Below are 14,631 nucleotides of genomic sequence, written 5' to 3' on the forward strand. Positions count from 1 at the left end.
TAGTTCCTGAAATGGATGAACATGCCGAGTTACATGGCAGAGCAGAATTAAGGTTGCTGATCACATGACCTTTAAATAAGGAAGTTAATTTGGATTATTTGGGTAGGACCAGTGTAATTGCAAGAGTCCTTAAAAGTGACAGGTAGAAGGAGTTCCCGTCAGTGGCACAGTGGTTAACGAATCCGACTAGGAACCATGAGGTTGCGGGTTCGGTCCCTGCCCTTGCTCAGTGGGTTAACGATCCGGCGTTGCCGTGAGCTGTGGTGTAGGTTGCAGATCGCAGCTCGGATCCCGCGTTGCTGTGGCTCTGGTGTAGGGCCGGTGGCTACAGCTCCGATTCAACCCCTGGCCTGGGAACCTCCATATGCCGCGGGAGCGGCCCAAGAAATAGCAACAACAACAACAACAAAAAGGACAAAAGACAAAAAAAAAAGTGACATGTAGAAGCAAAAGAGGGTCAAAGTGGTGAGGATGGAAATAAGATCAGAGAGATGCAGAGTTCTCGTGTAGCACAGTGGGTGAAGGATCTACTCTTGTCACTGCGGGGACTTGGTTTGCTGCTGTAGTGGGGTTCGATCCCCAGGCAGGGAACTTCCACATGCCTAGGGCATGGCAAACGAACAAATAAATAAAATTACCTTTATCTCACAACCAGTCAATGTAAAAAAAATACCAATGGGATGCTATGTTGTTGGCTTTGAAGATAGTGGAAGGTGACCCTGAGCCAAGGAATGCAGGCAGCCTCTGAAAGCTAGAACGACAATGAAACAGCTCATCTCCTAGAGTCTCTCAATAGGAACACAGCCCTACTGACACCTTGATTTTACCCCAATGAGACTTGGGCTGGACTTCTGACCTGTACATCTATAACATGTTAATTTGGTGTAATTGACTTGTGGTAATTTGTAGCAGCAATGGAAAACTAGTATAATGTCAGGAAAACTTTTGGTCTGTTAGGGAAGTTGTTCATAACTTATTTGATAGAAAACAAGGACTTTTTGTCAGGGAGACTGACTCTAAAAATCCAGGCTCATGGGCTCAGGGAAGTTGAAAGTCAGGTGTTTATTCACCTTCATTTTGATCTGTTCAGGCCCACCTGCCCTGCTCAGCTGTGGCCCACACACTCAGCTCTGGAGCATGGCCCGAAGCCAAGAACAGGGCTTATCCTCAACCTGCCAAGCATTGTTCCTCTTTCCTCCCTCTGACTGTGCCTGTGCTTTAGATTAACCAGAAAAGTTTAATTTGAAACTGTTTTAGAGTTACATCCAACCATAATCCCATGAGGAAAAATGGAATTCAGTTCTCTTCCCTGCTGGGTTGCTTGTCTTTGGTAAATCTTTATTTTTTTAATATTTTTTATCTTTTTTTAGGACCGCACACGTGGCATATGGAGGTTCTTGGGCTAGGGGTCGAATCAGAGCTGTAGCTGCCGGCCTACACCACAGACACAGCAACTGTGGGATCCAAGCCACGTCTTTGACCTGCAATCCCAGATTCTTAACCCACTGAGCGAGGCCAGGGATCGAACCTGCATCCTCATGGATTCTAGTTGGGTTTGTTAACCCCTGAGCCACGACAAGAACGCCAGTAAATCTTTATTTTTGTCAAAAGGACCTGACTCTTGCCCAGCAGCAGCTCAGGTGGGAAATCTCCGTGGGAACATGTGGCCAGAGAGCAGAACCCTGGCCTTACGGGCGGTAGTGATGGTTCTGTTGGAACGGATGCTGAAAGGATGCTGTCAAAGACTTCAGGTCCTCACCAGGCTTGCTTTCTCTTCTAGAAATGAAATTAAAATGTTACTCTGAAGTAGCTCTCAAAAAAAAAAAAAAAATCACTTGGCAAAGGGAGGCAGGATATGTAGTTATTTTTCTTTTTTTAGAAAAGAATAGCAAATTGCCCAGCAGGTTTTTTAAAAATGTGCTTATGTTTGGCAACCACAAAGCAAAACTGACAAAATAGAAACCCTTGAAAGACAAGGTACATTCATTCTGCATGGTGACTGGAAGGTTTTTAATTCAGCATCAATAATCTAAAGCAAAGGTTTTGACCGTTTTCTGGCAAATGATGGAGGGGATTGATCACAGACCCCCTTTAAGCATCTGCTAAAAACTATGGACCTTCTCTAGAGAGAAAAAAGCACGTCACCAAATTCGGCTTATGGCTTCAGGGGTTCCTAACCTTCTCTAAGTTCATCAGGGACCCTAGGCTCTGACTCTCCAGGTAAAGACTCCTTTGCATGGGTGACAGGACCAGGTAGGAGGCCATCAGGAGACAGAGGAGGGGATTGCGCCTTGCTTCTGTTATGGATGCAGCACATAACTAAAGTATGGCTCTGAAAAGAAGATGTATGAATTCAATTAAATTTAATGGTTAAGAAAACCATTAAAGGTATGTCTCTGAACCCTTAAAAGGAAAAGAGACTGGCTGTTTTCGAGTTCATTTTCTGTTTTTCTTAACACTTTTCTCTTCTTTGACTTTTTTTTTTAAACTTTTTAGGGGTGACCTTTGCTCTTGAGATTGACATCAAGCTCTTAGTCCTGGGAAACAATCCTTTTGCCTTTGGCCTCTGCTGGATTTGCCAGCAAACACCCGTTTAGATAAATCGATGTTGTATTGAGTTTGGGTGAGCACAGGAGAGAGAAGCAGTCCTAAGACTGATGTGATACCGTCGTCCTCACTGACACTGTATTTGACCTAACATAGCATTTTTCGCAAGATTCTTGAAGAGCGCTCACAAGAACAACTTCTTGTGAACACAGAGCCACAGGCTTGCGTTGACTTGTTAATAATGTATTAATTCATCTGAAACTCAAGGGAAATCCCAACCTGTTAGCAGATTCTGTGGTTGTCAGGGTGCTGCCTGCCCGCCCCCCCCATCCTAACCTGTTTCCTCTGTTGACCTTCACTGTAGCCACAGCCCTGGCAGCTTGTTAACAAGATAGACATGCAGCTGATTGTTCAGAATTGTTACCAACTATGAGCGGAAGGAGAGGCTGTGATGAGCCACCAAGCTCTCGGGGGGCACAAAACAAGCCTGAGAATAGAAATGGGTGGCAAGGACCTGGAAATGGAAAATAGAAGAAACCTCACAGTGAGGGTGTGGGCCACCAGACTGGAGAAATAACTTGAAATATGCATGAGAAATAAGTGATAGCAAGAGACACCTGTTCGTTTTCTTTCCCTGGCTGAGTAGTTGCGGTAAAATCTCTGTCCTTTTCTTGGTCTCCGTTTCCGACGGCTGCGGGTTGGGGCTGGGGCTGAAGGTTTTAGTCTCCAGGAAAATTGTGTAGCATTTTGTGACCATCCCGTGGGACAGAAATACCAGGTGCTTTTTTGGCTGTTAATGTCGCCTGAACTGTCAGGGACTAATACGGAGATAATGTGACCAATGGAAGGGCCAGGAAGCAGAGGGCCCTTCACGGCAACGGCCTGGAGGGGAGGACTTGGCTCTTTCCAGGTCTTCTGGCTTTCTCTAGTCAGGGGAGAGCGTTGCCTGGAGAGCCAGAAGTTGGGAGTGAAAGCACGCTGCCTCCTGCTCTGTTCCCATCGCTGATCCCTCCCTTTCTTGCCTTGTTGTCTCACTGTTGTCTTCTTCGCGACTAACCGGCTCCACAGTGGCACCAAGGTAGGCTTGGTGGACGCGACCCAGGGGTCGGGTCCGGCTTGGGTGGAGAGGTGCCTGCCAGTGGAGGATGTTAGTTATTCAGAGAGACTGAAAACAGCAACCCCCTTGCTGCGCTGTGGTTTATGCTCCGCTGTCTTAATCAAGGCTTCGCTTGGTGTTCCTGACATCTGTAGGCTATTTCGCCGTGTCATCCTCCTGAGTCAAGGTCAGCTTCTGAACATTTTTCTCATACCTGACCTGTGCTCTTGTGGGTCAGTTCAAGAGAAATGCCTCAGAGGTTCATAGGCCGGGGTTGATTAGAAAAGCAGAGACTCCCAGAGGTTCTTGAGTCAGCAGCTTCATGGGAGGTCCCTGTCGCTGCCTCGACTTCCTCCTCTGCTCTTTCATCATCCCCACTAAGTAGCTTCTTCCCTTCTCTTCCCTCCCCAGCCTCTGTTTCCTTCGTGGTAGTGGAGGGCATTAATTAATTCATTCAGCAAGTGTTTCTTGAGTGTCTGCTAAGCTCAGGCTCTACTCCAGGCTCAGGGCAGACAGCAGGAAGCGAGATAAAAGAGTGAATCCAAAGCCCTGACCACGGCTGAGGAAGCCCTCCTGAACTGCCCCTGCCACCCCCGTGCTCACCTCCACGTCGCCGCTTCTGCATCGTCCCCGCTTCTGCATCGTCCCCATGGGCCGTCTCCTCAGGCATGCCAACTCGCCCCTGCGCCGGGGCTCTGCACCAGCTCTGCCCTCCACGCTCTTCTCCTAGAGCTCTGTGTGGCCCACTCCCTCACCTTCCGGAGGATTTCAGCTCATTGTCACGTTCACGTTGGGCCTTCCCTGGTCACTCATTTGAAGCCGCCACCTCAGGCCGTCCCATCTTGTCTGAGCACCCTTACCTGCCCTGTTTTTCTATGTTGCGCTTTTCACTATTGGGTTAGCATATCTTAGCTTGTTATTAGTTTATCATTTTTCTCCTCTCACCGTGTGCTCCATGAAGACAAGGGCTTTGGTTAGTTCACTGCTGTATCCCCAGTGTCTGAGTGATACCTGAACATAGGCTTTCATAAATATTCATCGAATGAGGCCTAAATGAATGAAAAAGTGAGTGATGGAGTGAATGAATGGAAAGCTCAAGGTTTCCACCCTCCAAGAATTTACCATTTGGTGGAGGGAGACGTAAGCGGAATAGCTAGAGATTGTGCAGTGGGGTAGCGACTCAGGCTGGGCTTCAGAGTCTACTGTCAAGGTTCAAATCCCTGCTTTACTTAGTAGCTGTGTCTTCGAGGGCAAGTTTACTTAAGCTCTCTGGGCCTCATTTTCTCATTCACTCAGTAGGAATAATAATAATACCATCCCAGAGGATTATTGTGAGAATTAAATGAAGCCATCTTTGTAAAGTGCCTGGCATAGAGTGTGCGCTCAATAATTATTAACTGCTGTTACTATTGGATCACGTGCCATCATCAAGCGGAGCCTGAAAAGCTCTTCAGGATCATCCGCATCCTGGTCTGATGTGCCTGAGACTTTCCTGTTGGGGAGCAGAGATTAGAAAGCCCCCCTGCACCCTCCCCAAGAAAGGCTGCCCCTGGGGCTACCTTTATCTTAAGATTTCTCTGAACCACAGGTATTCTTGGTGTTCCCTTCGAGTGTATGTTAAACATTTTATCTGCTCGTATAGGCTCCAAACAATATATCCTCCCCCACCCTAGAAATAACTCTTTCCTGTTTAAGTGTTAGCAACCAGTTAAACATTGTTTTTTTCTTTTTCTAGTAATTTTTAGTCTGTAGTAAGTAATTGCTTAAGACTGTACTTTGGGGGACTTTTGTAAATCTTTTACCTTGTGATACAGAGAAAAAGCATGTCAAAAGTAATTCTGACAATTTGTATTTTTTAAGTTTTATGAATTCCCACTTAAAGAAGGGCAGTTTCTCACTGGTAAGCCTTCTTAAGAGGTTGGAGCTTTGATCTTAAATCCTAGGGAAGCTTTGCAGAAATCGGAGGTGACATTGTTGGCAGGTTTGTCTGTAGCTACTCATTAATTAAACACGCACACATACACACCCTTTATTTACTCCCCTGGAGTAAATGAATTGAACCTGACTTTGGTTTTTGATGGGAAGCTATGAGAGGGTCCAGGAAACATCAAAGAAACATGCTTAATCTCATAACTCTCCAGTGACCTAGCTGGAACATTAAAGAGTTCTTGATTCCAATGCTGGTCTAGTTTTTTTTCTATAAAGTTTTAATTCTCCTTAATGTTAAAAAAAAAAAAAAGTGCAAAGTCGAATAATCAATTCTTCCCCAGTCCATTAAATTCTAGAAGGTTACAGGCTTTTTAATTTTATATTGCTTCTAAAATTCTCTTTTGTAAAACTGATATATATATATATATATATATATATATATATATATATATTATTTATATAGCATTTTCATATTGCTTATACCCTCAAGAACTCAGTTTTAAGATCTTAAAACTTTATTCCTTTTGCATTTGACTTTTAGATTTTGTAATCATTCTAAAGCTGTCCAAAGCTTTTTTTTTTTTAAGCTCCTAGATGGTTACAAATGAGGACATAGGCAGGTGTTAAGATACTTGTATAAGCAAAAAGCCAGATGTTGCTTTTGCAGAGACAAATGTGAACCTAGTTGTTGGGAAGTTCATTTTCGTGTCTGCTTAGGGAATCCCACTAGACCATTCACTGGCTCCCAACAAATAGCCATCAACATGCCTGTTGGATGCCTGGCACTGTTTTGAGCTCTCAAGAGACAAAAGTCCTGCTCTCATGGAGTTTGTGTTCTAACGGACAATGAACACAATGACTGTTAATTGCAGAGTATACTAGAAGCGGGTAAAGACTGTGGAGGAGGAGAAATCAGTGATGTTAGCGCTGGTTTTACATAAAGTGGTCAGGGGTGGCCTCACGGATTAAGGGACTTTGGGGCAAAGACCTGCAGGAGCCCAGGGAGTGCACCATTGGTATGGCAGGTGCAGGGATGCTGAGGCAGGAGGGATGCCTGGTGTGTGGAGGGAGGAGCAAGGCGGCCAGGGAGGCAGAGGCAGAGTGAGTGAGTGTAGAAGACGTGGTAGAGGTATCAGGGCAGGTCGCTTAGGGCTTCGTGAGTCACAAGACTTTGGCTTTTTCCCTGAGTGGAGAATGGGAGCCAGGGAAGGGCTTTTTTCCCCCCCATTTAGTAGAAATTTATTAAGTAGCTGTGAGCACGACTCGATGCACTAAAGTAATTTTTTAAATACTTATTTTTGCTATTAATATGCTCATTTATTTTGAATCTGTTATTAATATAATTATATATATATTCATAAAATACAATACGTAATTATATAGTATAATAAAATATAGTAATACATAATTATATAATACAATGTATTGGTGCCTAAGTAATCTTTTTTTTTTTTTTTGTCTTTTCTAGAGCTGCACCTGTGGCATATGGAGGTTCCCAGGCTAGGGGTCTAATTGGAGCTGTAGCTGCCGGCCAACGTCAGGGCCATAGCAACTCGGAATCCGAGCCGCATCTGTGACCTACACCATAGCTCACGGCAATGCTGGATCCTTAACCCACTGAGCAAAGTCAGGCATCAAACCCAAAACCTCATGGTTCCTAGTTGTATTTGTTAACCACTGAGCCACAACGGGAACTCCAGTAATAAGCATTCTAAATGCAGATGCTTGGGAGTTCCTGTCATGGCTCAGCGGAAATGAATCCGACTAGTATCAATGAGGATGCAGGTTCAATCCCTGGCCCCGCTCAGTGGGTTAAGGATCTGGCATTGCTGTGAGCTGTGGTGTAGGTTGCAGACGCAGCTTGGATCCTGTGTTGCTGTGGCTGTGGTACGTAGGCCGGCAGGTACAGCTCTGATTCAGCCCCTAGTCTGGGACTTCCATATGCTGTGGGTGCAGTGCTAAAAAAGAAAACAAGTGCACAAACAAAAAATTTCAAATCTTAACTTTGAAGATTTAGGGGACAATTCATGTATTTTTTTTTTTAACTTTTTAAAAAATCAAAGTAGAGTTGAGTTACAGTGTTGTGGTAGTTTCTGGGTACAGCAAAGTGATTCAGTTATACATGCATATGTAACTTTATTTTCAGATTCTTTTTCCTTATAGGCTATTATAGAATATTGAGTATAGTCCCTGCACTACCCAGTAGGTCCTTGTTGGTTATCTACTTCAGATGCAGTAGTGTGTATATGTTAAGCAGGGGAGGGTTTGGAGCTGAGCCGTGGCATGAACAGAATCAGTATGACTGTGGGGCAGAAGCCAAGAGACGAGTGCAGTGGCTGGTGCAGTGATCAGGCCAAAGACGGTGGCAGTTTGAGCCAGGGTGGAAGCGATGAGAAGTGCTAGGGTTCAGGGTACATTATAAAGGCAGAGCCACAAGGATCTCCTGGTGGATCGGAGGAGTTAGGGGTGACTGCAGCCTTTGAACCTGAGTACCCAGACCATATGCGCCAACACTCAAGTACCTTGTTGTTGATGGTTCTTACTGGTCTCCAAGTTATTAGCAACCAATCATGCTTGTCCTGATGGTGAACCTCTAGATACTCTGCTGGCTGGGAGAGGTATCCGTGTGTCTTCTGAACAGATGGTACCCTGTTAATTAATGAGAGAGAACTTTTGCTCACTCGCCAGTATCTGTTGCTTAGTCCTTCTCGGCACCATCTGATTGCACTCGTGGCATCACATTCTGGGAGCAGAACTGTGATGGGAGTTGATGCCGTCCAAATCAGCATCTCGGCTCTGAGTCTGAAGAGTGTAGAGAAGGAGCAGCAGAGTATGAGAAACTGAAGACAAGGAATAGGACAATCAGCGAATTTTTAGTACAGACATCTCTGGAAAGAAAAATAGCAGGAGCAAGCAAATGTGTATCTTTCCTTTTCTATCTCTCAGACTTCCAGTTGGAAGATAAAAGATGCGATATTGCCAGGATAACCAGAAAGGGAATTAATGAAGGAACACAGAATACGACAAAAACGAAGATCGTCCCACATTTAGCCCCTGAGGCTGGGCAGGGGAAGAGTGTATGGATGACACTAGTCAGATGGGGGCGGGCCCAGCGCCCCACTCTTCTTGGCGCTCATCTTTCTTTCTTAAATAAACCACAGTCTGTTTTGAGGGAACACGAGGACACGGTTCTCTATGATGGTGGCCAAACAGAGAGCCAAGAGATCCCACTCTGTTTGTTTACTAGGAATCTCATTTCCCAGCCCTGCCTTGCTCACATGGGGCTGTGTAAATCTCAATCTGACTGAGTTCTCATCTCAGGAAAAGCAAAGGGCCATCCCGGGAGCCTCTGAACGGGAGGTGCAGGACGGCGTGCAGAGGAGCAGGGAGGGCGGAGGCCAGTGGAAAATATATTCAGGAGGCCAGGAAGGCCATGAGGCTGCTGCGCTTGAGAAGGGAGCAGGTGGATGGGAGGGGTGCTAGTGCTGAGGGCACAGACTGGAACCTGCCGGGACAGGGCGATGGGGAGCACAGATGGACTGGCATTCGGTCAAACCAGATGGTGGGCTTTTATTTTGAAAGGGACTTGTAAATCCTAGGAACAAGGAACCATAAGGGTGCTAGGGCCCTTAATCCCATGTGTAGAGGACAAAATTGTGCTCTTTAAAAATGTAAACCTCACCAGTTATGCAATTTCTATTATCAAAACAATGGGACAGATTACCAGCTTGGGAAACTCCAAGGAATCTCTGAATTCTTCCCTGATGGGAAGAGAGACTGCAGCCATAGTCTAGGCGTGGTAAGTTCATCCAAAGGCCTCTCCTTCAGAATTTAAAGTGGAAATTTACTGGATGTACTTTCTGAACCAAACAAAACCTGATGTATTTGTATGAAGTAGGCTTGCCCACCTGTGGAGTTGGAAGAATACCTAATAGCGTGTTTAGGGACTGATCAATTATTTAGTAAGTTTTGTGTTTGTGATGAGATAGATTTTTAATATTTAAGCACCCGTTGCTTCCCAAAGCATTGTGGCCCTGTGTTCTCCTTCCCCAGTGGCTGGGGAAGCCTAGGTCAGCCTGGCTTGATGCACCTACCGCGGCTCTCCTGGTTGATAGAGACTTCTGTATCTCAGCCTTTACTTGAGGGTTCAGAATTATTCCCATAACCCTTCTCCCGTAGGACTTATCCTCCAGGAGCCCAGACTCACGAGCAGAGCGAGGAGGCGTCATCGTGTGCTCATGTGGCCCAGGCCCGAAGGCTGTGCAGCGTCAGGCCACATCCTCCTTCATTAGAGATGTGGGAGTGAGGGGTTGACGCTCCAGATTCACAAGGCGCCCACGCCTGTGCATCACGTCACACCCGATCCTTCTGCTCAGAGGAAGACCGATTTCATCCAGAAAATCCAAAAAATGTTAAACATCAAGAGAAAGTTTTAAGGAGTGTGACTCATTGTTAAACCCCTTTTCTGTTTAGAATATACAGATATGTGTGTGTATGCATATATGTATTAAGTAAGTATTAACAATACAGCATTTTTTTTATGGTCTTTTTAGGGCCACACCCACAGCATATGGAGGTTCCCAGGCTAGGGATTGAATCGGAGCTATAGCTGCCTGCCTACACCACAGCCATAGCAACTCGGGATCCGAGCCACGTCGGCAACCTACACCACAGCTCACGGCAACACTGGATCCTTAACCCACTGAGCGGGGCCAGGGATCGAACCTGCATCCTCGTGGATACTAGTCAGGTTTGTTTCCTCTGAGGCACAACGGGATCATTTTTTGATGCTATTTCGTAAGCATTGCTTTCCTTACATACTCCTGAAAAGTGTAACTGCTGTCTCGTGGTTGGAATGGAATAGAGTTGCTTTCTGAGACTATTGACTGTGTTTTGTCTGTGTGTTCACCCGTAAAGGTATGGAAGCCTGGCAAGCCCGAACCGTGAAGAGGATGGAGGCCAAAGTTCCCCAGCGTCTAAGACGGTGATCAGGAAGTGAGTCTGCCTTGTCTCTGCATTACAAGCTCTCAGTCAAGACTTTCTAGCTTAAAGGAATATGATTTCGTAGAGTTTTTAAATTCCTTTGGAACGTCGCCATGGTTTTTCCACAGTGCATAAAGGCATGGAGTTGTTGTTTTGACTATGTAATGATTTAGTCATTCAGTAAAAATGTATTGAGCACCTACTGTTTTCCAGGCCTTGTGCTAAGGGATACAGCTGTGAACAGAATCAGTTCCAGCTCTTATGAAGCGTATATTTTCTCAGAGACCAAGAATCCATCCAGAAAAGAATGAAGAAGGCAAGGGGGCCGGATCCTGATGGAGAGTTTGACTCACGTAGGGTGTCAGAACTGGGCTTTCTGAGCTGATCTGGAGACGTTGGAGCAGGAACCTGCATGGGGCACAGGCGAGGCCGTGTGAGTGTCCAGACAGGGAGGGTATGGAGAAGGCTCAGCAGCAGGGATGGGTTCGAGAAACAGCAGAGGGTGAACGAGGTGTCAAGTGCTGGGGCGTGAGATCCGCACAGTGTGCGAGCCCCGCCTCACCTGGGGACTCCAGGGCCTGGGGAAGGATGTGGAGTTTTATTCTGAGGAAGCTAAGCACTTACAGGGTTTTAGGAGAATAGTGCTATGGCCTGGTGTATATTTAAAAGGCTTACTCTGGTAGTTCCTGTCATGGCTCAGCGGAAATGAATCTGACTAGGATCCATGAGGATGCAGGTTTGATCCCTGGCCTTGCTCAGTGGGTTAAGGATCTGGCATTGCCGTGAGCTATGGCATAGGTCACAGATGCACTCAGATCCTATGTGGCTGTGGCTGTGGTGTAGGCTGGCAGCTGTAGCTCCCATTTGACCCCCAGTCTGGGAACTTCCGTATGCCACGGGTATGACCCTAAAAAGCAATAAAATAAAATAAAACAAAGGGCTTACTCTGGCTCTTTGTGGACAATAGACCCTGACTTTGAGGATGGGGGTAAGAGTGGCAGCAAGAAGCCGGTTAGGACCCTTATGTGGGCCCAGGCAGCATGGACTTAAGTGTTAACAGTCGTCCTCGTTGTCATCGTCACAGCAAGTGCCAGTGACTTGTGGTAGTAACAGCTTCTGCAGAGATCTTGATGGTGTTGCTGCCAGCAGGTACTGATGAGTGGGCAGGGCATTTGAGAGCAAGGGCCAGGGGCAAGGATGCCTCCAAGGGTTGTGTGTGAGCAGCTGACGGAATAGAAACCCTGCTTCATGAGATAAGACAGTCTGGTGGGAGGAGCTGGTTTGGCGGGGTTATTGACATGTCAGTTTTGAGGTAACTGGGTAAGTCTAGATTCCAGGGCGAAGTCTGGGTTGGAGGAATAAACTTGGGCCTCCTTAGTTTATACATATTATAAAGCTGTGGGACTGGATGTGACCATCTGGGGACAGAGGGTAGATGGAAAAGAGTAAGGTTGGAAGACTGAGCCTTGGTCCCCTCCAGTGTTTAGAGGTAGGAAAGCAGAGGTCCAGCCCACAAGCCTTGAGCAGTGCAGGCAGGGGAAGGGAGGAAAGTCGCTGGGTTCCAGAAGACAGGTGCAGAAGGGGCTTCAGGCGGGAGTGACCAGCTGGGTCTGATGCTGCCCACACATCAAGCGGGAGGAGTCTGGGAAGTGGCTCCTGCTCTTGCAAGTCTTTGGCATCTTGACAGGGTGCAGTTTTGGTGGCTAGAGGTGCAGGTCAAGAGAGGATAGAAGGGGAGGAAGTGGGGAAGGCAGGTTTAACAACACTTCCGAGGGGTGTCATTGCAAAGGAGAACAAAGAAATGGAATGGAGGATGGTCTGGGCAATGGAAGGTCTTTTTTATTTTTTTAATGGAATATGGTTCATGCTGAGAATGATCTAGGAGACACTGAAACAAAGTCCATGATGCAGGGGTACAGGCGGCTGCAGTAGGGAGGTTCTCCTGGGTTGTATGCCAGGGTGCTTGAACCCTCGTGGTAAATACTCATCTTTGAATCAAAAGTCCACAGAGATAATCCTATGGAATTTTTAACTCTTCGGAGGATTGACTGATGGACTTGTTTCTCCAGGAGCCAGAGATGTGAAGATGAGAAACCTTGATGTCAGGTAGCTTTGTAGTTTTATTGGCTGGGGTATAACCTACCAGAAAACCAAACACACCAATGTAGATAATTGAATGCCAAGTGCAAAGTGTGGTGAGAGAAACAAATAACCTTCTTCCTAGAGAGCTTTGGGGAGGCCTCTTGGAAGAGGTGACATTTGAAGCAAACCTCAAGGGAGGCTGAAGATGCGAGCCATGTAGGAAGAGGGGGCGGTAGGACCAGAATCAGAGAAATGCAGTGTACCTGACGTGTGGGGGAGGAGCACAGAATCGGTGGGGCCCCGTCACTGTGCACCTGGGCACTTAGTGGAGCTGAGGCTCTCATGAAGGGGTCGAATTTCTCACAAGAGACTTTGGACTTTCTCTGGTAAGTAGTGGGCAGTCAGCCCTAAAGAGTTCTTGCAAGAGGGAAACAGTATAATCAGATAGGTGGTTTTGGGGAAATGGATTAGACTTCAAACCTTCTTTTTTTTTCCCTTAAAGTTCTTCTTTATGTGGTTGTTATGCTCAGTGCCAATGCCACTGCCTCATCCATAAATCCTTCTTGACCAAGGGCTCTCCACCTCGCACCTGTACTTAACCTGCGCACTGATGTGCGTGGCCAGCTCTCACTAGATGTAGTGATTACTCCCACATCAGGCTTAAAGTCTTCTGACTCAAAGTGTGGTCCACAGACCACCCGCATCACCTTGGAACTTGTTAGGAATGCAGAATCTCAGGCCCTGCTCCAGCCCTGCATCAGGCTCCGCATTTTAACACGGTCCTTTGGTGTTTCCTACGCATTTTCATGTTTGAGACCTGCGGGAGTAGAGGGGTTTGTAGTTGTTGATGATTTTGTTTACCTATGAAAACTTAATGGGAATAATAATTTTTTTTTTAAAAAAAGAACATTTTTGTACTGAGTGTTTCAAAATGTATATAGAAGAAGAGCTACTGTAAGAACTGTGTGGCCAGCTTGTCACTTGTCCCCTCCACCTGGGGCCAGATTCAGAAATAAGCAGGTTGCTGTCCACGCCTTTTGGAATTTCATCACATGTGGAGCTAGCCACCTGAAGGCCCCAAAGAGAGGAATGGTGTGAAAAAGAGCCAGAGCTTTTCTCTTTCCCAGGGAGTGTTTTGAGATTAAATCAGTTTCTGGGAAATAGCAGTTAAGGAAAATTGATTTGTACCCTGGACGTGAAGAGTCGTGTTCTTTCTCTTAAAGGCCTTTTATAAAACTTCATTCAAGTTCATTGTACCCTGGGAACAGTAACGTGGGTGAGCCTCCAGGATCCGCTGTTTTAAAGGGCTTTACAGTTTGAGGCATGGGAGGCCTTAACAAAGAGCTTCACATAGAACTCCCCTGAGGGGTCCGTCTTCTGGGGACAATGGTCCTTTCCTCAAGCCTCGCAGTGAACTGGTAGAAAGTTCTTGACCTTTTATCCTCAGACGGAGTTGCCTTTTTAAAGAATTACTCCTGGTGAAAACATGCCACTTTATCTTATAATGGGCCACTCTGTCCTACAAATACTGGAATGCTCACGTCCCTTCTCTCTGGTGGCCTCTTTCTTCTTCCCCCTTCCCTTTCCTCCTCCTTAACCCCCCACCGCCGACCCCCCTGACTTCTCCTTTTATTATTTTTCATCTCACTTCAGCATTATCTTTTTGTTCTCTTTTTCAAAAGTTACCCTTCTGACCTTTTCAGTGACTCCATAGAGTCCCCGCTTTGTCTTGGAGGAAATCAGGGAGGCACCTTCCCCATTCCACAGGTAACACGAGGAAAGTTCCTCGGTCTTCGCAGAGCTGCCGCATCTGACTTGTGGCCGTGATGGGAGGCTTCCTGAGGGCTGAAGATGTGTAAGAAATACAGCCCCGTGCCAGTTCTCAGCGGGGGAGGTTTGCCCCCAGAGGTGGTTTTGGCACGATCTGGGGGACTTTTGGTTGCCCCAGCGTGTGGGGAGGCGCTCCAGCATCTAGTGGGCAGAGGCCAGGATTG

The 14,631-nt window shown here is 46.5% G+C and overlaps 1 protein-coding gene across 2 annotated transcripts in view; it reads left to right on the forward strand.

The window, feature by feature from the left end:
* Nucleotides 1-14,631, forward strand: part of RGL1 (ral guanine nucleotide dissociation stimulator like 1) — a 291,186-nt gene that overhangs the window by 209,767 nt on the left and 66,788 nt on the right. For both annotated transcript variants that reach the window (XM_047754302.1, XM_047754301.1), the window contains one exon: nt 10,490-10,567. In XM_047754302.1, the coding sequence (XP_047610258.1) occupies nt 10,490-10,567 (78 nt within the window). The remainder of the gene's footprint in view (nt 1-10,489; nt 10,568-14,631) is intronic.

The sequence above is a fragment of the Phacochoerus africanus genome, chromosome 11, assembly GCF_016906955.1.
Source record: "Phacochoerus africanus isolate WHEZ1 chromosome 11, ROS_Pafr_v1, whole genome shotgun sequence".
In the NCBI taxonomy this organism is placed as follows: domain Eukaryota; kingdom Metazoa; phylum Chordata; class Mammalia; order Artiodactyla; family Suidae; genus Phacochoerus; species Phacochoerus africanus.